Source organism: Drosophila miranda, chromosome 2 (genome assembly GCF_003369915.1).
Source record: "Drosophila miranda strain MSH22 chromosome 2, D.miranda_PacBio2.1, whole genome shotgun sequence".
NCBI classification, from domain to species: Eukaryota; Metazoa; Arthropoda; class Insecta; order Diptera; family Drosophilidae; genus Drosophila; species Drosophila miranda.
The window spans coordinates 5,275,891-5,297,886 of record NC_046675.1 but is presented as its reverse complement, the minus strand read 5'-3'; the positions used below and the strand labels follow the sequence as shown (position 1 = coordinate 5,297,886).

The 21,996-nt window shown below is 42.4% G+C and overlaps 5 protein-coding genes across 5 annotated transcripts in view; 2 read left to right on the top strand and 3 right to left on the bottom strand.

The window, feature by feature from the left end:
* LOC108155526 (F-actin-monooxygenase Mical) overlaps window positions 1-13,913 on the bottom strand; it is a 52,944-nt gene extending 39,031 nt beyond the window's left edge. Inside the window, exons 1-3 of the mRNA XM_033390152.1 lie at window positions 13,829-13,913; window positions 12,968-12,996; window positions 7,816-7,907 (exon numbers count right to left, since the gene is read on the bottom strand). The gene's annotated coding sequence lies outside the window, so the exon portion shown is untranslated. The remainder of the gene's footprint in view (window positions 1-7,815; window positions 7,908-12,967; window positions 12,997-13,828) is intronic.
* A 2,079-nt stretch (window positions 13,914-15,992) lies between these two features.
* On the top strand, window positions 15,993-17,353 carry LOC108156772 (WD repeat-containing protein 61). The gene is made up of 5 exons (XM_017288439.2): window positions 15,993-16,099; window positions 16,151-16,445; window positions 16,499-16,737; window positions 16,801-16,988; window positions 17,048-17,353. The coding sequence occupies exons 1-5, from the start codon at window positions 16,097-16,099 to the stop codon at window positions 17,319-17,321; spliced, it is 999 nt and encodes a 332-aa protein (XP_017143928.1). The 5' UTR covers window positions 15,993-16,096; the 3' UTR covers window positions 17,322-17,353.
* On the bottom strand, window positions 17,343-18,292 carry LOC108156773 (protein NDUFAF4 homolog). Its single transcript, XM_017288440.2, has 4 exons — window positions 18,038-18,292; window positions 17,882-17,973; window positions 17,579-17,825; window positions 17,343-17,518 (listed from the first exon to the last, which is right to left on the bottom strand). Exons 1-4 carry the CDS (start codon window positions 18,180-18,182, stop codon window positions 17,382-17,384), a joined length of 621 nt encoding a protein of 206 aa, XP_017143929.1. The 5' UTR covers window positions 18,183-18,292; the 3' UTR covers window positions 17,343-17,381.
* Window positions 18,293-18,486: 194 nt separating this feature from the next.
* On the top strand, window positions 18,487-20,169 carry LOC108156771 (dimethyladenosine transferase 2, mitochondrial). Its single transcript, XM_017288437.2, has 4 exons — window positions 18,487-19,066; window positions 19,129-19,268; window positions 19,335-19,651; window positions 19,714-20,169. The coding sequence occupies exons 1-4, from the start codon at window positions 18,580-18,582 to the stop codon at window positions 20,126-20,128; spliced, it is 1,359 nt and encodes a 452-aa protein (XP_017143926.1). The 5' UTR covers window positions 18,487-18,579; the 3' UTR covers window positions 20,129-20,169.
* Window positions 20,130-21,527, bottom strand: LOC108156774. Its single transcript, XM_017288441.2, has 3 exons — window positions 21,243-21,527; window positions 20,675-20,771; window positions 20,130-20,596 (listed from the first exon to the last, which is right to left on the bottom strand). Exons 1-3 carry the CDS (start codon window positions 21,357-21,359, stop codon window positions 20,205-20,207), a joined length of 606 nt encoding a protein of 201 aa, XP_017143930.1. The 5' UTR covers window positions 21,360-21,527; the 3' UTR covers window positions 20,130-20,204.
* Between the last annotated feature and the right edge of the window lie 469 nt (window positions 21,528-21,996).

The following is a 21,996-nucleotide window of genomic DNA, read 5'->3' as shown; positions in this document are numbered from 1 at the left end:
GCTTGCTGTTACTGTAAATATTTAAAAAAAAAAAAAGATAGTTAAGATGGTTAAATAGTTCCTTATGGCTTATGCCTTATGGCATTTCCTTTATTAATTTTCAATCATGACTCACGCATTTCCCCCTAAGAAACTTTCCGTTGACATTTCTGAAAAGGCTTCTTCGTTCAACCGCAACGACGTTGTGCAACTTGTTGTATAACCAATGCAGGCATTCCTCTGAGAAATAGTTGCAAATGTTTAAGCAAGAACAAGATTCTTTAGAGAGAGGGGGGCAATCGAGAGCCTCGGACACGTGACAGGAGCTGGCTGCAACGTTTTATCGATTTCGATTTCAGGCAAAACTTGTTGCCACTGTGGACCCGTTGCCGGTTGCCGGTTGCCTGCCCCATGAATCAATTACGCAATTTAATTTTCATATAATTTCATTTAAGTGAAAACGTTTTTCCATCAATCAGGCAGTCAGCCCATCGCTCAATCATTCTGTCAAACAGAACTTTTCCTCAATATTTGATGCCACAAAAGTTCACTGACTTCTTGGGGTCCTATGGAAAACCAACAACTTCTGACCCAAATAAAACAAAAAGCCACTTGGAAAATTGTTGATGCGCAGTGCAAATGGAAGCGACATGAACTGTCATCGTCTGACAGCAGCAGCAGCATCAGCCCCTAGCCACAGCTACAGATACATTCAAACATCTATAGTAGCTATATAATAGTAACAATCATAATAATAATCATAATCATAATGACGATGATGATGATGCCGATTAGACGATCAGTGTGCGGCGACGGCTGTGGCTGCGGGACAAATGCCTCCCGTCAGTCGTTCACTAAATGAAACGAAACTCTTTATCGGATTAAATTTATGACAATTTTTACGACTGCAGAGTGGACAATGGGGCTTTGGACGGGCGATTTGGTGGCTTTCCATCAAAATTTCTTGCAAGTGGAAAACAGATGGAGAAAGACAATTTATAGGGGAATGTTTCGACTGTGAGATACCCGGTTGTCAGATAGAAAATGTACACTCTTCGAGTACATTCGGAGTAAAGGTGAAAACCACTCTGTAGTTCTAAGTCACGCTGGGAGAGAGAAGAAGAGCCACTCGCGAGGTGCGATAAGAGTCAGACACGGGAAATTGTTTTTAATGATGTTTCGATTATCATGATTCTACGTTTAAAATTTTACATAAATCCATAGAAACTGAATTTTAATTTATAAAAATCTAAGAATAAAAGAAGACCGCTCAAAATACATACATATTTAAAATAAATACACCTACAACTAATATATATATTGTATAAAAGGTTAGGGCAGAAATAATCCACTCAGAACTCCCATAATTAAAGTACAAATCGTTGTCGTTTGGGTGTTTTCCATTATACGCTCAGATTATGATGATTTTTGGTCAATCGATAGATACAAAATATACCTATCTATAAGAGCCCTCAAATAAGAGCCATATAATTCAAGTACCATAGATGTTTTGGCTGGAAAAGATATCATATCTAAGCGTTCATACGTAAAAGACACACAGACGTATATGGATAGATCCTGCGCAGGAATATAGAACTTCCTCATGCCCTATATACCCACCAAAATCTACCCGGGGGTACCATACATAAAGACGATGATGAATTTTAGATTTGTTTTTTTCATTTATCGTTTGGGCAACTTCCTTGAAGTTTATGGCGTGTGTTGCATGTTGCCTGTATGCGGTGGCATGCCTCGTGCTGCATGAGGCAGAAAAAAAGTGTGGAGCACACGATGCCCCGATGGCTAGATGTTGTATGCCCCACATTATATGTATGCAGGCCTCGCTGCGTTTTTCATTTCTCCTCTAGAGCCCGCCGCCTGACAGCCAATCGGACAGAAGGACAGACGAACTGTGCGTCTATCTGACTGACTGACTGACTGACGGACTGCCTGCTTGTCGTGTGCTCACTCAATTAGCGCTCAGAGGACCGAAACAGAAACAGAAACAGCAACAATCGCAGTGGCAGCCCGAGGATTGTGCAAATATTTTTCGAACTGCAAAAACACGCTGCGAATGAAATTGTCTAACAACGGGCCTCCTCGGATATGTTCGAGTTGTTCGAATTAGTGGCTCAACAATTGCTGGGGTGTGCTTCTGCTTCTGTTTGTTGCAATGGAAATGCCAGAGGGCCATAGATATCGAATCAAAATAGCATTAGATTATAAATAAAGTAAACGTACAAAATTAAAATAGTTGCAATTGCACTTTAACAGCCGTACATATACACACATTTGTTTCTATTTCTTTGCTTCGATGGGTTTTGCTTTCGATTTAGCCGAGCAGTTTGCAAAGAGGCAAAAAGAGAAGCCTATAAAATTACCAAAATGTTGGCAGGCGAAACAGATTGCCCGAAGGCGACAAACAGCCGAAGACATGCAGAAACCGTCGCAAAATATGCCGAGAGCCGAGCATGTGGGTTCTCGAGGGTTTACACGCACGCACACACATGGTTAAATATCAAGCAGAGACTTGCATTTCGTCGTTTTTATGCCTTGAGCGCAGTGCAGTGGCAATTTTCTTATCTCTTGATCTCGCATTTGCTCTCTGTCTTGGGAATTCTTTCTGTCCTTCATCTATCGCTCTGTCCAGCAACAACAACAACAACCCTGTGTGAGCAGGTAAGCTGCATTTTGTTGCTGAGTTTGACGATCGTGTCCGATCGAGTCGGCAAACGTGCCGATTCGTTTCAAGAGCATCGCTTTTTTTCGCATGCATTTGTAAGCTCTCCCAACTCCTACGTTCTGTTGCTCTCTCTCTTTCTCTTAGGGCAATTCCTTCTGAGATTGCTTTGCTCGGCAGGGATTGACGCGCTCTCTCTCTCTCAAAGCTCGCTCTCAGCAAATACATTCCATTGTACGTGATGCATAGGGAATCATTTCTTTTTGCTATAATTAGTTAACATAGCGGCTTTATATAGCCTTTATTCTGCACTCTTCGACAGCCATGTTTACACAAACCACAATCAGTCATTCTCCTGCTTAATTTTCTTTATTTTTTATTAATTTCTTGCTCTATTTTAAAGCAGCACGTGCTTCGGCTTATGCTGATCTATTTACCTGTATTTATTTACCTGCCCTTGGCCACTCGAGTTGTCTTTAATAATCTGTTAATAATGGCCAGAGCCCACACACACACATTCTCCCACTCAGCCCCCGTGTAGAGACGCGACACCTGTTCACCTTCCCACCTTTCCATTTTCCATTTGGACAAGTTGCGGTTTTGGTTGCCAATAAATGTTGCCCCCATAATAAGCCTGATTCGAGCGTGGGCGTGGCATGCTACTACGATATACTATATATCCCATATTTGTATGTATGCAAGATTTGGCATCGCGTGTGCAGACTTTTTAATGGTTGCTCGTCGTGTGTTGGCGTGCTTTGAGCCATTTCTGAGGAGCATTTCTGACTGATTCATTGACCAGATTCCATGACGCTGCACAATGTAAATGAAACAATTTTTCTCTGGTTGTGGTAGCTGTTGCCTTTGTTTAACTATTTCTGTTGTTGTAATTGTTGGTGTAATTATGCGGCTTGAAAAATCGTTGGCAGCCATTAGGCGCACGAGTTGACCATGAACCAGTGACGGTTTTTTATTCTCTTTCTCTATCTTTAATTGGACTTAATTTTATACATATAATTTTACTTTTACTGAACGATTAAAAAGTGAAACAAAGGTAATTTTAAAGCATATTTAATATTTGTATAAATCTCGGAATGCGGAATGCCATGGTAAAAGTTCCTTAAATCACTCACGAATTAAGTCTTTCATTCTGATCGAATTCTGAAGGTTCCGGCATGCCCCCCAGAGACCAAAAAGGCAGGGGTGCCCCATATGCACCGTCAATATCCGCTGGCAATGCAATCAAGCATCAAACGAAAAAAACAAAACGGTAACGAAAACCAAGTTCCATTGATTGACTGACTGACTGGAGTGAATGAATAAGTGATGCAGCGACTGCCAGAGGGATCCAGAATGACAGCGCTGCTCTGCTCTGCTCTGCTCTGCGCTGCGTGGGGATGAATCCAATATTCATTCACGCAAGCTGTGCGCTTGGGTGACCGGCAACGCTGCTTCCGCCTGCTGCTGGCTGGGCAGAAAGCTCGTCGAAGCTCGGAGGCAGCGGCAGCGGCAGCGCTGACTGAATGATAACTGTGCCATGCTGTACAAGAACGAGTACATTCGTCGGGGGCTAAGTGCAAACGTCATAAACTCAATTTCTCTCCCAGCCTGCCCTTTAACTGTACATTGCTATGCGTGTGTGTGCCTGTGTGTGTGTGTACATTGTTTAGTTACCTTTCGGAAAAGACAAAGCAGCACAAAGCACAAAAGCAAAGCAGAGAACACACAAAGAAGAACTTTTTACTCTCTCGACTGTGGGGATGCCCTGTATTCCATGAGTTATATCAATAACGATCCAGAGAATATAATAAAAGTCGTACAAGCACATCTTGGTTATGTTTTCTCAGAAATTACTACAGAAAATATAGGGATTATACCCTTAGAACTCTGCTTTATTTCCACTTTTCTTCTCAGCCTGTCAGAGCAGCCATTATACCCTTGATTTCTACAACTAAAGGGTATTAAAAGTGATTCATGCGCAACCAAAAACAGAAACACTGAAAAAGAGTAACAGCAAAAGAGTGTAAGGAGAGAGAAAAACTTGTTTACTAAGCCAAGGCACGAGGCAACGGAGCATCACAGATCCGTCGGAGAGCAGAGAACCCAACCCAAAAGGTTTCCGCAGCGCAGCTTTGCTCAAACTTTCCTTAGCCGAACCGAACCGAACCGAACCGAACCGAACCAAACCGTACCGAACACCCATCCTTAATTCCATTGACACGCCCCGTTTATTGGATTGTCAGCCTCTCTTTGCGGTTGCCTTCTCCGCCTGACTTTCCATTTGATGCAATTGATAATTGGATTTGCGTTTGCGTTTGCTGATTGGAAAAACGAAGTGGCATCGGCATCGAACGAAAGAAAATGCCTTTCGAAATTGACTCCACCCGGGGCCGTCAGCTGATTCATTAGCCCCAATTTCTTGTTGGTCAAGGTTTACGATCGCTGGCTCCAAATGCGTCCACGTTCTTATCAAACAACGCAACACCTTCCGCGGGTCGATTTCTAATCGTTATCGCTATCGTTATCAACGGACGCTCGATGCCAATAAGCGAATAATGGGAGGCCAGAAATGTTGCCATATATGGGATTGTGGAGGGTACACGAGCATTGTTTGTGCTGTGGCGCCTTGTACGATCATTAAATTACAGTACAAATATTTGCGATAAGGCAGCGGGCAGGCCAATTGGGAATCGCAATTTGTTTTATATTTGTAAAGCAAGCAATAAATTGTATAGAATTATTTTCACACTGTTTAGCATTTAATAGAACAACAACAAAAAAAAACCTATAATTTAAGTGCAATAAAAATACTTTATCAACTAAATTAATAAACATTTTACTCCTTTAACATTCTAAAAATTATTTTAAACAAATCTGCAACAAAATTTAGTACACAATTTTTTACAGAATATTATAATTTAGTTTGCTAAAAAATTAAATTGAAAATTATTTAAAAAAAATTGAATTTCGCTTACAAAAAAAATTACAATTTTTTCGCTAATCATAAAAATTATCTTAAACTTCGGTACACAAAGAAAAAAATACCAAAAAAATCCAATTAAATTTTTGTAATCATAATAATTCAAAATCAATTTCCAGCCACAACTTCTATCCTCAAGGTGTAATTACAGGCCTGTGGGAGTCATTAGATCAATGAAAGAACCAGTTCAGCTCCCCCGCATAAGGCGAAACGGGGGCAGACACACACATCCACACACACACACACAAACGAATATATCTCCGACTGGCGTCATCTACTGGCAGTATCTAGTGCTATCTATTTAACATTTCCAGGCATACATATGGCAATGAACCATCAATACTTTCTGTGTGTGTGTGTGTGTGTGTGTGGCCATAAATAACCACCAACAAAACGCATAAACATATCCGTTGTATTGTAGTTTTTTGTGGGCAACCTATAGTTCAATAAACCCACCGAAAACCAAAAACCACAACAACAATAAACTAAAATTAAAATTTAACTAAATAATACATATTCGGGGGGTGGTGCTGAACCAGAACCGATGGCCGTCCGTCGGAAAGAGTTCTCTTTCGCTGCACAATTAGAAATGTGTATAAATAAAAGCCCGCCCCTCCTTGCCACGTCTGCTAAAATTAGCTAAATGCCTCCCTGCCCCTCCCTCACACACACAGAGATTTTCACAAATTCAAAAGGAAAGTTTTTCCTTTCATTTAAATTTGCCTTTTTCTGGCTTTTAGTTTATTGAATCTGTCTAAGTTTTCACTGATTTTCACAGCTCAACCATGGCCACCGCCGAGTGGCATGACCCCAAAGGCAATCAATTACACAGCAAATTGAAAAAACCGAAACTAGAAATTGAAATTGAAACTGTCACTGAAAAAGCAGCAACAAAAGCAACAGAAACATCAATTAAAAATAGTCCCTGCCCTGCCATTCGGTTTTTGGGGGCTGCTTTGCTGCCTTTGGTTTCGATTTCGATTCTTGTTCGATTATTCGATTGGCCCAATAAACTTTGCACTTTTCACGCTGGCCCTGGGCCAATAAACACAGCAGCAGCAGCAGCAGCACCGATCAACTTTTCATTGGGTGTCGTGGCAGCATTTTCTAATTAAAAATGCCTCAGCCATGAGCCATGAGCCCCAAGAGCCCCCCACCCCCCATGAGCCATGGTTAGGAGGGTAGAGAGACCACGGGGCCAGAAGATTGATGGGACAACTGCAGGTGGGCCACAGAGCTGCCTGTCTGTCTGTCTGTCTGTCTGTCGGGTGTCAGGTGCAGCCAGTGACGTTGGAGGTGTTTGAGGAATAATTATGGCACCTGGATCCACGAGGAATAGAATGAGGCATAAACCATTCGAGTGGTTTAGACCTACATATGGATGTCCTCTTTCTACTTGCGGAAACTGTAAGCCGCTTTCAGAACCCCACTCTTTCAGGAGTCTAGTTTATACGATCCGTTAAGTGTCCAAGGTTCTCCTCATCTTATAGACTCCCCGAAATTTATGTTTTTCTGTAGATTGATACCCAATTAGCATCTTGCTTTCTTAACTAGAAAATAATGACAGAAAGTGCCTGGAAGATCAGAGACGACTCCTTACTTCCATCTGAAGACATTGGCAGCCTTTGGCTCTGGATATATCAGACCACCCTTAACGGAGATCTTTGTGGATTGCAAATGAATTTAATTCCCATAAGCGAACGTCTACAATTGCTGCGATTGACACGAAAATGAGGTCATACGCCTCAAACGATGTGGTTAATATTTACGATAGATTAACCACAAAAATTACCAAAAAATAAATAATAAATAAATATAAATTTGTACATTTTATTTAACAATTATCCACAATTATAATCATCGTATCTATTGCGAACCAGTTACTAGATCTTCTCATGACTGTCGTTGTCTATTAATTCTCACTTTTAACTCAAAATCTAATCCAGTCTTTACCCCCAAAAACACTCAAGATAATAAAGATTGCCACACATTGAGTTTCATTATCTAATCTATGGGTTAGAGAGGGACAGGGGAGCTTGTCTCTTGTCCATCAGCAATTATCAGTCATTAAATGCGGCACTCTCTTAGTCACCGAAACATGCGCCAATCCACACTAATACGCTATATATAATTATATACATATATAAATAGTATCATTATATGGCTAAAAACTCACCTTAGCAAGCAGATTTGTTGGCCGAAAACATTTGTGTTGATTGGAAGGGGGGAAGCGGGGGAAGGCCAAAAATTATGATTTGTTGAGGATTGCTGAAAATCGAAAAAGGAACGAATGGAAAAAGTTGATAATACATATATTTTGGAAAATATAGTTTCTAAATATTTCTATTAAAATTTAGAGATCAATAAAATGCATAATTTTCTTGGGAAAACGTATAATTTTTATGCATAAAATAACTAATAAATTCTCTTAAATTTCCCCCATTTTAAGGCCCAATTTGTAGCATTTTCTCCAAGTGTATGACTTGATCTTCTGGTTTGATTTTTGTCAAGGCCAAAAGACGTCATCTCGTGATCTCTGTTCTTTATAATTAGAGAACGTGATTCATATGGCCAAAAACTAAACTATAAAGAGTAGTCCTCACATCGTACATCGCACGACTATATGAAAATTCACCTTTCTATAAGTAAACACACAAATTTGTTGGGTTATGGCCGGGCCGGGGTGGGGTTCCTGCCACGGCACATCCGGCGACTGTCGAATTTTTTCAAGAATGATGTGCCAATGACATGAACTCAATTTAGTCAAATATCTATTTATATTGCCCATAATGGACACATCCACCAGTCTGTAGTCTCTCTTCCGATCAGACATTGTCGCCTGTCAGCACTTTGAATTTGCATTCCGTTTGGGTTCCATTGGAACGTTCCATTCTGTTCGGTTCCATTAATTGGCCTTCGCGTAGACTTCCCCTTCGAAATTTTCAGGGGGTGTCCGGGGTCCCAAATGCAATTTGTTTGGACGGGCTTCAATTGAAAAATTGAAATGAAAACCATTTGATAGCTGTGGGAGTGGGGCGGGGGGTTTGGGCGGTTTGCATGGTGATTCAAATCAATAGATCGCAAAAAAGAAGAAAAAAAAAGTGTTTAGTCAATAAGCAAATGAAAGGGCAAACCGGTTACAGAGCTACAGAGAGATTCACATCAACTTGAACTGTGTAAAAATATTTAAAAGTGTGCAAAACTGTGTGAAACAAAAAGATTCTAGCCCCAAAACAGATAGAAAGATGGAGAAACCGATGGAATTATTTTAGGAATATACAATGTTCTAGAAAATTATTACAAGTCCTTAACAGATCGAATATATGACGTAATATCAAGCCTAGTTGGGACTACCTAATGCTAACTTATACTTCATGGTTATTTTTGGTTATTTTTTGGTTATACTTCAGCCAAATATGTTATTTTTGAATTTGTAAATTCCTCAACCTATGCAGTTAAGCTGAAAGTAGTCCGGATTCAAGTAGTCCATCCATTTTCGCTATATTCCCATTTGATCTTCCCTTTCCAAGTTTCGCTCTCTAACGGGACCTCTTTCCTTCTCTCTCCTTCTCACTCCAAAAAGTACCACCGTTTGAGCTTTCCTCCCATTCCCGCACTCTTTTGTTGGCTCTCAAGCACTCGATGCGCTCTCTAGCGGGATCCATTCCTCCTCTCTCCCACTCTCGCTCTTTCCATTGAACTTTTCTCTCTCTCTCGCAAGCAGTCGCCTTAGCCCTACAAGTGCCAGGCGGGGCAATCTCTGCAATGATCTAACTAAATTTAAAAAAAATACTAATTTAAGCAGTGATTATTAGCGGACACTACATATATTCCATGACATCACACTTATCCAGAGTCTTTGGCTTAGGATTACGGTAACTCAAGAACTCCCCTTCGCCCCATACCTCCCTGGATAATCCCCTCCCCTCACACACCACTTTGTGGGGAGGGGGATGAAATTGAAAATGGAAAAACTTATGCATGCACGATCCGGGGACTGTCGAAGCATAACAACTTAATCACATTAAGAGCTTGGAAACCGGTCTACCCTGAGGTCTAGGGCCTCTGCTGAATAAATGATAATTGAATGAGCGGAGTAGTGGCCTCTCTCTCTTACTCTGGGGGAAAGGGGGTGGTGGCCTAATCGTTCATGTTTTTCCTTTAGTCAGGTTTACAAATTCTGATTTGTCAGATCAGCGAACTTTCAGCGAGAAATGTGAACAAAAATCACAAAAGAAATGAAAAACAAAGGAAAACCGAAACTCAAACCCACTCCTGGGGCGGGGTCACGGTCGTCATCATCATGATGTCTCTCTGTCTGTCTGACAGTCTGGCTTTTTTAATTAATAATAAAACTCCGTAGACAAGGCTCCCGCACAAAGGGGTAAAAAAAGAAAAGAAAACTACAGACGAAAAAGAGTCAAATTGTAAACGAACATTGAACATTTTGATGATGTTTCTTTTTCAGTTTTCTTTTTTTTTGTTGATAAATTGTGAAAGTGTTTTTTTTTGTTTTTTTCTGGCCCAGACGACAGCTAATTGACGCCTTCTTTTGCACCTCTAACCCTCACCGCACCCAAAACGGCCTACCTCCCCCTCCGCCCCTTTCACCCACTGGCCATAGAGCACACGTCTGTTATTAAAATGGCGTCAAAAATGGGATTAATAATGAAGCAAACGCGCTTGGGAGGGAGGTAATGGGGGGCAAGGGGGCCATAAACACGTGAAAGGCGTGAAAACAAAAAGAAAAGAAAAGAAAGAAAGGCCTCATCTGGTGGCTGAAGACTGCGATACTCCAACAGATCGAGCCGATCATTTCGTTAAAAAAGGTGTTTCAAATATAAAGAATATAGGCAGCAAACGATGAAAGCTATTGCACGTCGCGTGTTGAGTCCCTTAAGTCGGAGAAGGGCAAACCAATCCAATATATCCCTACAAGCCTATATCTAGGCTTTCGATTTGTAGGTTTTATTGGAATATCGACACAATTATAATCGTCACATCTTCATTATATAGGGGTTCTGATTTTATACAATGGAAGCTGTAAAAAAAAAAACCAGATAAATACTATATACTCCTTTTTCCCCACTTTTAAGTATTTTAGATTGATTAGGGGTGTGTTAATTATTTAAAAAAAACCCATAGCCTTGGCCGCTAATTTGTCTAATTTTTTTGACATTTTATCAGTTGTAGACTTTAGAAGATATCAATTTGCGTTTTTTAGGGGTTAACAGAGGGGAGAAACACTACCCAAAGACAGGGTACAGAGGGAGCGTAACACTACCCAAAAAGAGAGAGAGAGAGAGAGAGAGACCAAAAGACAGCTGCTCAAATTTCAAAGAAATGGTTTTATGGGGTAAAAACACTCGATTTTCAAGTGCTTCCAGGGAAGAGCGGGGTCTCATATCTTGTACGTATTTTTTCACCCCTCACTTGCACTGGGGCAAGGTCAAGGGGAAGAGATCAACAGAGTTACAGATGGGTTAAGTGCTTCAGGGATTAAAAGGAAATAAAGGGCAGAAAGGGATATAGATTATTTTGTGTGGTTTCGATCCTGAGAAATAATCTAAGAGATCCACTCTAATAAAAAAAATGTCACATTTTACATGAATCCAACATCTGTCCCATATATGCTAATGACCTTTACCCCCATCGGCCATTAACGCCTGCCTTTTGCTTTTGGCCATAAATTGGGACTCCCCCTTAAATGTTTAATCAAAATATTTCCCAAAAATTCTACTGCCCACATATATGGCTTATTGTGGCCCTAATTTGGGGATATCATTTCTGCAGAATAACCTTCTACAAATGAAATTTCGGCTTATGAAAATTATGGTTTAAAAATAGCATTGAAATAATTATCTTATCTATGGCCAAAAGCCTCTTTGGCCCTGGCTATGCAGGCGGCAAAAGTACTTTAGGTGGCCCCCACTCCCAGCGGAATACTAGATATTTCCACAGACATTATCATTTGCTAGAGTGCCGAGCCAAAGATACTTTCGAGATCTGCAAGTCTTTGTGGCGTGAAGATGTCTGGTGTCTGGGCAATGCCCTCCAGAGTTCAATGAATGCCATTTATTATTGTACAATGAGATGAACGAGCACTGATATCACTTATCAGCGTGGCTGAAGGATCGGCTTGATCCCCTGGGACCAGTAGATGATAGTGGATCCCAAGAGTACTACCCCTCTCCCCTCTTCCCAATCTCTGTTGCACTTTTCTTTGAAATAATGTCAAGGCTAATGCATCAAATCTTTTGCGAGTGCTTTTCGCTGGCTCAACAGCATTTTTCTCTTGTATTTTCTTGGCTTTTCTTTTTGCTTTTTGCTCTATCATTGTCGTCTCCACCGTGTCGCCCCCCCTGGCAATGATGTCATATGGAGATGGCCCAAAAATATTGCCCCGCTCCAGTTTTTGCCTTGCTTTTGACTTTGTCACGCTTTTCCCAGCCAACGCTTTTCCGCACTTGACTCCGCAGGCGGCAGGGCAGGGGCAGGGCAGGCCAGTACCTCCCCTCGATCAAGGCTCTCCGCTCTCTCCACTCTCTCCACTCGAATAATAACTTTGTTTCACATTCCGCGAGGGCAGGCGGCCCACAGTTGCTCATCGGCTTAGGCTTTTTCTCTGCGTTTTTTTTTTGTCTTCTCCTTCCCCCTCTTGGCCTGCCCTGGATTTCCATTTGGTTTTTGTTCTTGTGTGTGTTTTTTCTTTCAACATGATATTGTGAAAAGTTTTCACACTAATGGCAGCAGGCAGCCGTGAATGCATTTATGTTTTATGGTCTACTTTTTTTGCCCATCCCATTTCTGCTGTTTGCTGTTTTGTTGTGTGTGTGGAGCACCTCTTAGGGGACAGCTTTTTTTCTTATCCATAAATACCGTTTATGTGTGAAGGCTGCGGCAGGGCAGAGCCACAGCCGCGAGAGAGGTGTTGGAAGGGAGAAGATCCGTTTATGCAAGCAGTTCTCTTTCATTTCAGCTGCAAAGTGCTGCAAGCAGTTCTGTTGCTCTCCTTGAGAATCCACAGTTAGCAAGCAGTTCTTTACGGCAGCAAAGGCAGACACATGAATGCTGCAAGCAGTATTCTCTTAAACTCTAGAAATCCTTCTACAATCGACTGTTCAACATTCTATCATCAGAGGAGAATTTGATACATAGACAATTTTGTATTGTATGGAACCACCTATCGAGTCAGTATTTTAAGCGTGGAAAGCTTATAACTATAACACAATTTTTGCATAAAAATCACATTTGATTACATAAAACCATATTATGCAAATCTGCTAAGAATACACATACAAAAATATTTATCATCGGATTTCACTCACCTTTATGATTAACAAATTCAGCTAAAAAACTGTTGTGTTTGATTTATTTTAAAAGCGATTTGCAAATTAAAATTTGTTGGAGAAAAAAAACAGCAGTCGCGTGGAAGAACCACAACAAAAACAAGAAGAGAAGATGAAGATGAGACAAAGTTAAAGATAAACTTGTTTACACCGAACCGAATCAAGAGAGAGAGAGCGAGGGAGAGGCAGAGAGCGAGAACAGTTAAACGGGATTTGTGGGGGGGACGAAACGCGAAGGTAGAGATGGATGCGAACGGGAATCAATAAAACAAACACATAAAAACACATGGAAGAAAGTGCGGCGAGGCGAATTCTTGTATTATTATTTCCTTCTTATTCTCCGGTTAATTGCACAAATGGAACGAAGGGGAGGAAGAATGGAAAGTGCGTGTGCAGCCGCAGGGAGAGAGCAAAGAGAGACAGCAGGCAAATCCTGGCATTAAAAGAAATTACATTTAGTTTTCTTTTCGCTTTTTGACGCAGATATGAATGATAAAATATTCTTCAGCTGCTGCTGCTGCACACACACGCAGACCGCCCCCCACCACACTCTCACACACACATTTAAAGTTTCACTATAAATGTTATTAATATATTCCAGACACGCGGCTCCCGGACACAGACAAAATACGAACGAAAAAAATCAACTAAAATAAAGAGCACGCGTTGGTCCGTTTTTCGTAGTTGGTCATCAAAATCGTCGGAATCGGCGTCCGTACTGTTCCTTTATAAAGAATGACACCTTGGGTGCGTTTTTATTTAGCACTCGCATTATATAACGACACTTGCATTCAATTCAGATTGCATTTATACACTTCTGCAGAGCGCTGCACTACTCACTTGCACTTGTTTTGATATTTTTCCGAGCAAAATTCGACGTAAATTTCACGTTGTTTACCGGGCGGGCGCAAAAATATTCTGTGTGACCGCGGACTTATCGTTAACATAACACCATCAGAAATATACCGAAATATATCGCCTCATTTTCAAAATATACCGTAAATATACTGACGAATTCAAGTTGTACTAAAATATTCCTCGATTTTGATCTTCCGTGGAATATTACTATCTATATAGAACATTTAGAAATGCCCACTCAATTTTGTACGATTGATGAATCAATTCTATAGATGATTGACCTATTCGAAATACTTGCATTAATTGGCGTTCTATATGATTGATGAAATTGACAGGGAGCGCGCTTGAAAAAAGTGTGACCGCGTATTTATCGCTAAGACATACCTCAAAAATATACCAAAATATACGGTCTCATTTAAGAAATATACCGTGAATATACTGACGAATTGAAGTTCTTTTTACATATTCCTCGTTTTCTATCTTCCGTGGAATATAACTAATTAAATATAACCCTCAGCGCTGCCCACGTACTTTTATCCAATTAATGCATCAATTTTCTACACAATTGGTTAGTTTTTAGTCCTTGCTTTTATTGTATTTATTGTAAAAAAAGGTTTAAACGAAAAAGTTCAACAAAAAAGAGTCGCAATGTTGCTGGTATTTGAAGACATGATGCGTGTATAGGTATTTGTATACCCTATTTCGTCAATTTTATATGAAGGGGAAGCGTGATTTATAAAGACCTTTTCTCAAATTGATATTCTTTAGACATATTCAAGTACATTATTAGTATCTTGTATATATTTATGTCGATCCTGATACCTACTGAGCCTTGGAAGACAAACATGTTCAAAACTCTATAACATCCATTTCTCCCAGGGTATGTGTGCATGGAATGGGACTCATTGCTCTGAACCGGTTATGACGACTAATTCTTGGTTAATCTTTCTTCCGTCGAATATTCCCAGCTATATAGATCTCTTATTTTTGCCCAGATAATTTTATATGATTGCTGAAACAATTTTGATCAAGATTAATTATTTTTAAGTACTTGCATGTTTTTTGTTTTGACAAAAACACGATTTCAACAAAAATGTTCAATGTCGCAGGTTGTGACGTCAATGTTGCTGGTATTTGCAGACTCATTTGTTGTCAACCAGGGTATGAGCGTTTGTATACCCTATTTCGTGAATATTATATAAAGATACTGTTTTCCAACCTGCTTTCAAACGTAATTAGTAAAGACCTTGTCTTAGATTGCATTTTTTTTGGTCTATTCATGCATTCGATTAGGTGTTTGTAAATAAATCCTGATCCCAGTACCAGTTCTTGGTCTCTGTAGACAGACGATGACATGCAAAATATCGTTTAAAACAGAAACTATCTAGTTTCTGCATTATCTAGAGCATAGGATGACACACATTTCCTATCATCCATTTTCCCCCAGGGTATGTGTGCATGGAATTAGCAGCATGTTTGTGTATGGAATGGGACTCATTGTTGCTAAAGCGAAACTGCGGCGATTCGGGTATTGCCAAGCTATATAGATTTGCCCACTTAGCTTTATCGCATAGATAAATACATTTTTTACAAGATTGCTTCTTTAAATTGCTTGTAAGTATTTTATTTTGACCAAAAAACGGTTTTCAAGTAAATGTTGCTTCAACATTGTGTATGGAATGGGACTCATTGTTGCTAAAGCGAACTGCGGGGAATTCAAATTCGATTCAAAAAAACGACAAATTTCTCATATTCTTTGTTCCGTTGAATAATACTATCTATATGGAACATTTAGCCATGCTTACTCAATTTTATGCGATTGATGAATCATCTCTATACATGATTGGCCTATTCGAAATACTTGCTTTTATTGGATTTCTATATAAAATTGAAAATTAAATTAATAAATGACAAAAATACCATTTAGCACTAAAAACCATCACATGGGCGCGCGGCGAAAACCAGTATTTCTACAGTATTACCCTCAGAACAGCACCGAAATATACGGTCTCATTTTAAAAATATACCGAGTCTTGCTAATTTCTGGGCTCATGTGTCTAACGTAAAATAGTTATCGAAATTGTGCCACCACTATCGATAGTTTCATTACTCTTTGATACTTTTGATTCATTTTCGATAGTTAAATTATTTTACCGTCATCGATAGCTATCGCACTGTTTGTTGTCAAGCGTTGCCACCTGGTCGACCATTTTGCGAAATAAATTTTCTTTTCTTAAGTTATTGTTTACAATGGTGAGTCCGGTCCTGCTATTGCCAAATGATCGACTAAACAATCATTTTTAGTTTACGCTACTGCACAGAGAGGAAAATGCGCATGAAAATTCGCTGTGGAGCTGCACATGGGGCAGCGATCCACTGCCGCCTGCAAAAGATGATGCCGCCACGGAGCCGGAAGAGGAGAATCCCTTCGACTTTGACAAAAAGGAGCCCAAGTCGAAAGAGTTCATTGTTACTGGTGGCCTCGACGATCTGGTAAAAGTGTGGGACATACGCGAGGATAACACACTGAAGCTCCGCCATTCCCTGAAGGGGCATGCCCTGGGCGTCGTCTCCGTTGCCGTCAGCTCCGATGGTCAAAGTGAGTCTTGAATATATATTTTAACGATCTAGATTCATGGTTTTCTTTTACAGCCATTGCCAGCAGCTCCCTGGACTCCACGATGTGTTTGTGGGATGCCAGGACTGGGGACAAGAAACATTTGCTAGCCTTCGGGCCAGTGGATCTGTGGACAGTGGGCTTCTCGCCGTGCGACAAGTACGTGATATCTGGTCTGAACGATGGCAAGATATCCATGTACAGTGTGGAGACGGGCAAGGCGGAGCAGGTGCTGGATGCCCAGAATGGCAAATACACTTTGAGCATTGCATATGTACGACGACCAACCTCCAGGCCGTAGAGTGCTCCATTACACTTATTCCATTTTGCATTGCAGAGTCCAGATGGCAAATACATAGCCAGCGGAGCCATTGATGGCATTATCACCATCTTTGATGTGGCCGCTGGCAAAGTGGCTCAGACCCTGGAGGGCCATGCCATGCCCGTGCGCAGTTTGTGCTTCTCCCCGAACTCGCAGATGCTGCTAACCGGCTCCGACGATGGACACATGAAGCTCTACGATGTGTAAGTGGCAGTCACCGAAACAACTGAAGCGCCTTTTGTAACCCCCCTTCCCTTTGCAGTGCGCACTCTGATGTGGTGGGAACACTGTCGGGCCATGCCTCCTGGGTGTTGTGCGTCTCCTTTTCCGAGGATGGCAAGCGGTTTGCCAGCTCCTCCAGCGATCGGTCTGTGAAAATCTGGGACTCCTCGGAGCGCAAGTGCCTGCACACATTCAACGAGCACAGCGATCAGGTGTGGAGCGTGCGCTACAGCCCCGGCAACGACAAGGTGATTTCCGCTTCGGATGACAGGTCGCTCAACGTTTACGAATGCCCACCGAACGCCATGGTCTGATTTGTACAATAAATCGTAGGATTAAACAACAATTGGGTTCTATTTTGTGGTAGAGGCTAACTATGAACTACTGTCCGGGACGCCGGTCTTCTCCTTGAGGAGATTGATCTTCTGCTTGGCCTGCGTCAGCAATGTGTCCTTGTACTTCTGGTCGGGTATGTACACATTGAACGTCTTAAAGTAATGGAGTATGTTCTCTGCAAGTAAGAAGAAAAGGATGAAAGCGGGTTCTGCAGGCGGGGTCCGTCCATTCTTACCAACATTCGTCTCCTTCAGCTTGTACTCGTCGGCTATTTTCTTGGCTGGCCACAATTCCGGCTCGATCTGATGGTCGTTGATGAACTTGAGGGCCTGCCGCAGGGAGCAATGGCCGGTCAGGACGCGATTGGGCTCCTTGTAGCCGTACTCATAGTCATCCGGAGTTTTGCGCTCTAATGGAAGAGGTCGCTGCTCTGCAGTGTCCGCTGCCGACTCCGCCGCCTGACGTTCCTGCACCCGTGCAATCTAGGGGAGTATATTATGAGTATTTATCGATCTGTTTAGCGTTTTCTTTAACCCACAAAACGATCCTGTGACGTTACATAAACGTCTTTTAGTCGCGTGTCCAAAGTGGAGTCCTTTAGGTTGAGTTTGTCCACGAACTTGGGATCCACTGGAAGCAAAAATCGAGATTAAACAAAGTCCGAACATCCCCGACTATTGTCCGAATAGTTTACATTCTAGCGTGCGTTCCATGTCCCTAAGATTGGAATCGAATTTGGGCGCCGGTGTGGGTTTCTCGCGCTCAATAATGCGATGGGCGCGATTCTCGGCATTGAAGCGATTCGCCCGGCGGGCAATCATCGAAGCTACCTGTCCCATGGCCGGAACGCTTATATTTTAATTAAAGATTCACAATATATTCAAAAATTCGATGAAAAGAAAATTCTGCCCGTAAACATAACCAAAAACAACAACAAGTTTTGTAGCAACTAGCCGATGATTGGCCTCCTCTATTCGATAAGTATCGCTACATGGATGTTTTTAGATTTAAACAAATTAAATCAAAAATAAAAACAAACCTCTTCGGATGAGTGTTCAAATACCAAACTAATCTTTTTGGAAACATTTTACCTTGTTTTTAAAAAAACAAATTTTATTACATTCAGCTGTTAATGATTGAGTGTTGCAAAACGCCATTGATCCAACTGTTGCTTTTGTAAACAAACGGGGGTCGGCTTTTAAAGTTTAGATTTTGTTTATTCAATTGGTACCCGCCATGCTGCCACTGCGATCTGGCTGGAGGCTCGGCAGAAGCGCCGCCTGCTTCAGCAGCAAGGCCAAGCGGGAGTTGGTGGCCCGGTACAGCGGCGAGTACCCAGAGAAGCTGCTCAGCAAAAAGCAAAAAACACCCACGCACATGTATGTGGCCAATGCAGAGACGGCACAGAGGATTGGCCAGTACCTGGAACCGCACCTGCAGCAGAGCAGCTGCGACACAGTCATGGAGCTGAATTCCGGACCGGGTCACTTCACCCGGCACCTGCTCGACCGGGAGACGCAGTTCCGCAAGATTATTCTGCTCGAGAGCATGGAATACTTCATGCCCCGGCTGCATGAGCTGCACACATTGTATCCGGAGCGGGTGAAGGTGCGCCACGGCGACCTGGTCAACCTGTGGAAGCTGGTCTTCATGGACAAGATGGACAATGGGGTGCGGGTGGCCGAGCTGCTGCACGACGTGCCCCAGAGGCCCTTCACAGACGGTGAGAAATCAACAGATGAACGGGGCAACGCAACCACTAACCCATTGATTGTTCGGGTGTAGATATCAACATGCTGGTCTTTGGCGCCGTGGGATCGTATGCGTTCTTCAAGCATCTCATCAACTCGCTCGTGTTCCAGACGAGTCTTTACAACCTGGGCCGCTGCGAAATGATCCTAGCGATGCCTCCCCCCATTTACATAGTAACTACAATCAAGCACTGCCCACATTCCGATTCGTGGTAATCGAACAATTTATTGCTCCTGCAGCACCTGACCTGCGACAATGAGGTGGGGTACCTGATCTACCGCTCCACGACGGTGCTCTTCCAAATACTCTTCGAGCATCGGTTTATTGCCAAAGTGCCGCGGGAGGATTTCCTGCCGCTGCAGGCCGATTATAAGCTCACGAAGAGCAGCAAGCTGGGCAAGGTGCGGTCCATCAATCCGGAGTACTTGTATCTGGTTAAATTTGTGCCCAGACGCAATCTCCACGAGCTGTGTTCGCCCCAGGACCTAATAGCTCTCTGGTTCTTCATCAAGCAGAACTATGTGAGCCGGCGGAATCGTATAATACCCAATCTCGAGTGAGTAGAAGGCTCTACAACCAGCCAGAACCGCCTTCATTTGATGTATTCTCTTTTTGCAGAAAATGGGTGCCCGGCTGTGGGCCAAGACTGATCATCAATCCGCACGCCTCTGAGCCGATTTCGCCCACATATCCCGATGAGTCGCCGCTGAAGCTGCCGCAGTACACCATACAAAGCACTACGATGAGCACCAGGGACTACTTTCCGGGCATCAACATCTACACGCAGTTCGGAGACCTCAGGCCCAGCCAGATGCTGACACTGTTCAGACAGTTCCGCCAGTGGCCGGAGTACCAGGAGAGTTCCTTCCTGGCCTCCATGGAGAATGCCCTGCTCAAGCTGGAGACGGCCAACGATGAGCAGAGTCTTGAGGATGTTGTTAATCTGCCCGAGGAGGACGACCTTGGGCCGGAGGAACTAATCGAGGAGGACACCGTCAAACCCGATACCGCCAAGAAAGCGAAAGCTGCATAGATTTTGTTGTACATAAAGAATTCTTATTGTTATGGTTTAAATCTCTTTTGAATTTGATTCGAATCGTCTCGACTGCCTATGTGCATCGTCCCTGGGCAAGGAGTCGGCTGCCGCGGGAGCACTTCTCGGCCAGCTCAATGTGGTAGTCCGGTGGAGCAGCCGTTTCGTCCTGCGATATGCGCGTCTCCAGCTGCACCGACAGCTTCACGCAGTCCACCATCAGATTAATCGGATTTACGCCCAGCACATAGGTGTACTCCTTGAAGGGACAGGGATTGCCCTCGTGCTTGGTGTTGCCGAACTCGTAGCAAGTGTCGCGTATCATGAAATGGCCGTCCGTGTTGCAGGGATTCCTCACGCACTCGGGTATTATCTTCTCTTTGTAGAGGACCAGCATCTGGCCCTGTTCGCACGGGCCCTGCCTGTAGGCGGGATAGCAGGCGTCCGTCTCCGGGTAGTAGAGCGTGGCTAGTAGAGCAGACAGGGGAAGTACCCGAGCATATTATGTCATCGCTCGGAAATGCTGATCGCCTGCCATATGCTCACCTGGCGCACAGTCACAGACCCAATCGAGCTGCTGATCCCCTGGATATAGAAGCTGGTACCGCGGGCATCGCGCCGGCGAATAGAGCGGCTTTCGACCCTGTACAAAGAGGGAGCGGGAGAGTAATGATTGATTATCTATAAATATAATTATAAAGCTCCTCTGTTTGGTACCCTTTCTTTCAGAGAGTATTATAGTTGGCAACAGCAGAAAGGAGAGCATCAAGTATCTCAATATAGACGATCGTTGATAGACCAGTTATCAAAAATTCCTGGACTTTATGGAAAAATCAATTGAAACGGCATTTCTGGGAAGCATTCCTATGCGAATAAAACCCATAAATCATATTGTTCCCGCAAAAAAAAACCAGTCTTTACAGGAAAAACTTGATTTTTCATAATTGCTGTTTTTGGCGCCATCTTTCAAGACTCGAAATATATATTTTTCAGCCCCAGGGTATACGAACTTCGGCATTCCCGAAATTAGCTTTCACTTATGCACTTTTGTATTGCCTTATCAAAGCAGAGCAGGGACAAAGCTCGTGTCGTCTAGTCTCTCTCGACAGCTTACCGCCAAGTTAACTTTCTTCTTATCAATGTCCGCGTCCTCCACGAAGGCTATCTGCGCCTCGATGCCCATGAGGAACGCCGATAGCGCGCAGAGCAGCAGCAGTCTCGTCTTGATCATTCTCTCCGTAGATTTTTTGTTTTTATTTTTTTTATTCAATGCTATGTAAAACAGGTCGATGGGCCGGACTTTACAAGATAACAAACGGCAAGCAGAACAAGTCGCGACTTTCCCCTTTTGTAGATCCAACTTTTGTGGGCGCTAATTTGGCATCGATCTTTTATATATACAATAAGTCGTTGGATCCGAACAGCTGATACTATGGGGCTGTTGTGGGGACCTCTAAAACGGATTCAGATTTGAATGATTCTCTATGAAACATATAAAGTTGTAGAAACGACCCTAATACAAATCCAATGTGATCCCATTTATTTAATACAAATTGAATATATGTATTTTTATTCTACCATCTAAATTTTGGCAACTCTAAAACCTATGTTTGGCAAACTGTGGAACTAGAGATGTGATAAAACCAATAATGGTCGTATTCCACTACACTTCAAGACCAATCTAGTCTGAAGGACAGCGATAGCATGAGGACATACGATAAATTCGTCTCCAAAGCTGAATTTAATTTTTCAGGTATAATCTTGTATCAACAATTCATTTCTATCTAGAGAATATATAATTCTCTCGCTCACTCTATATGGTTTGGTTTCATCATTGTATACTTGGTTTTACTGGAGTTCCTTAGATA

Bases quoted from the DNA above. Each gene is read 5' to 3' on its own strand.
- LOC108156771 (XM_017288437.2), top strand. From the start codon at position 18,580: ATGCTGCCACTGCGATCTGGCTGGAGGCTCGGCAGAAGCGCCGCCTGC. The intron at 19,269-19,334 runs GTAACTACAATC...TTGCTCCTGCAG, and splicing joins TGCCTCCCCCCATTTACATA to CACCTGACCTGCGACAATGA. The intron at 19,652-19,713 runs GTGAGTAGAAGG...CTCTTTTTGCAG, and splicing joins CGTATAATACCCAATCTCGA to AAAATGGGTGCCCGGCTGTG.
- LOC108156774 (XM_017288441.2), bottom strand. From the start codon at position 21,359: ATGATCAAGACGAGACTGCTGCTGCTCTGCGCGCTATCGGCGTTCCTC. The intron at 20,772-21,242 runs GTAAGCTGTCGA...CTCTTTGTACAG, and splicing joins AGAAGAAAGTTAACTTGGCG to GGTCGAAAGCCGCTCTATTC. The intron at 20,597-20,674 runs GTGAGCATATGG...CTGCTCTACTAG, and splicing joins GGTCTGTGACTGTGCGCCAG to CCACGCTCTACTACCCGGAG.
- LOC108156773 (XM_017288440.2), bottom strand. From the start codon at position 18,182: ATGGGACAGGTAGCTTCGATGATTGCCCGCCGGGCGAATCGCTTCAAT. The intron at 17,826-17,881 runs GTGGGTTAAAGA...ATACTCCCCTAG, and splicing joins TAACGTCACAGGATCGTTTT to ATTGCACGGGTGCAGGAACG. The intron at 17,519-17,578 runs GTAAGAATGGAC...TCTTACTTGCAG, and splicing joins GCTGAAGGAGACGAATGTTG to AGAACATACTCCATTACTTT.
- LOC108156772 (XM_017288439.2), top strand. The intron at 16,738-16,800 runs GTACGACGACCA...TTTGCATTGCAG, and splicing joins ACACTTTGAGCATTGCATAT to AGTCCAGATGGCAAATACAT. The intron at 16,989-17,047 runs GTAAGTGGCAGT...TTCCCTTTGCAG, and splicing joins CACATGAAGCTCTACGATGT to TGCGCACTCTGATGTGGTGG.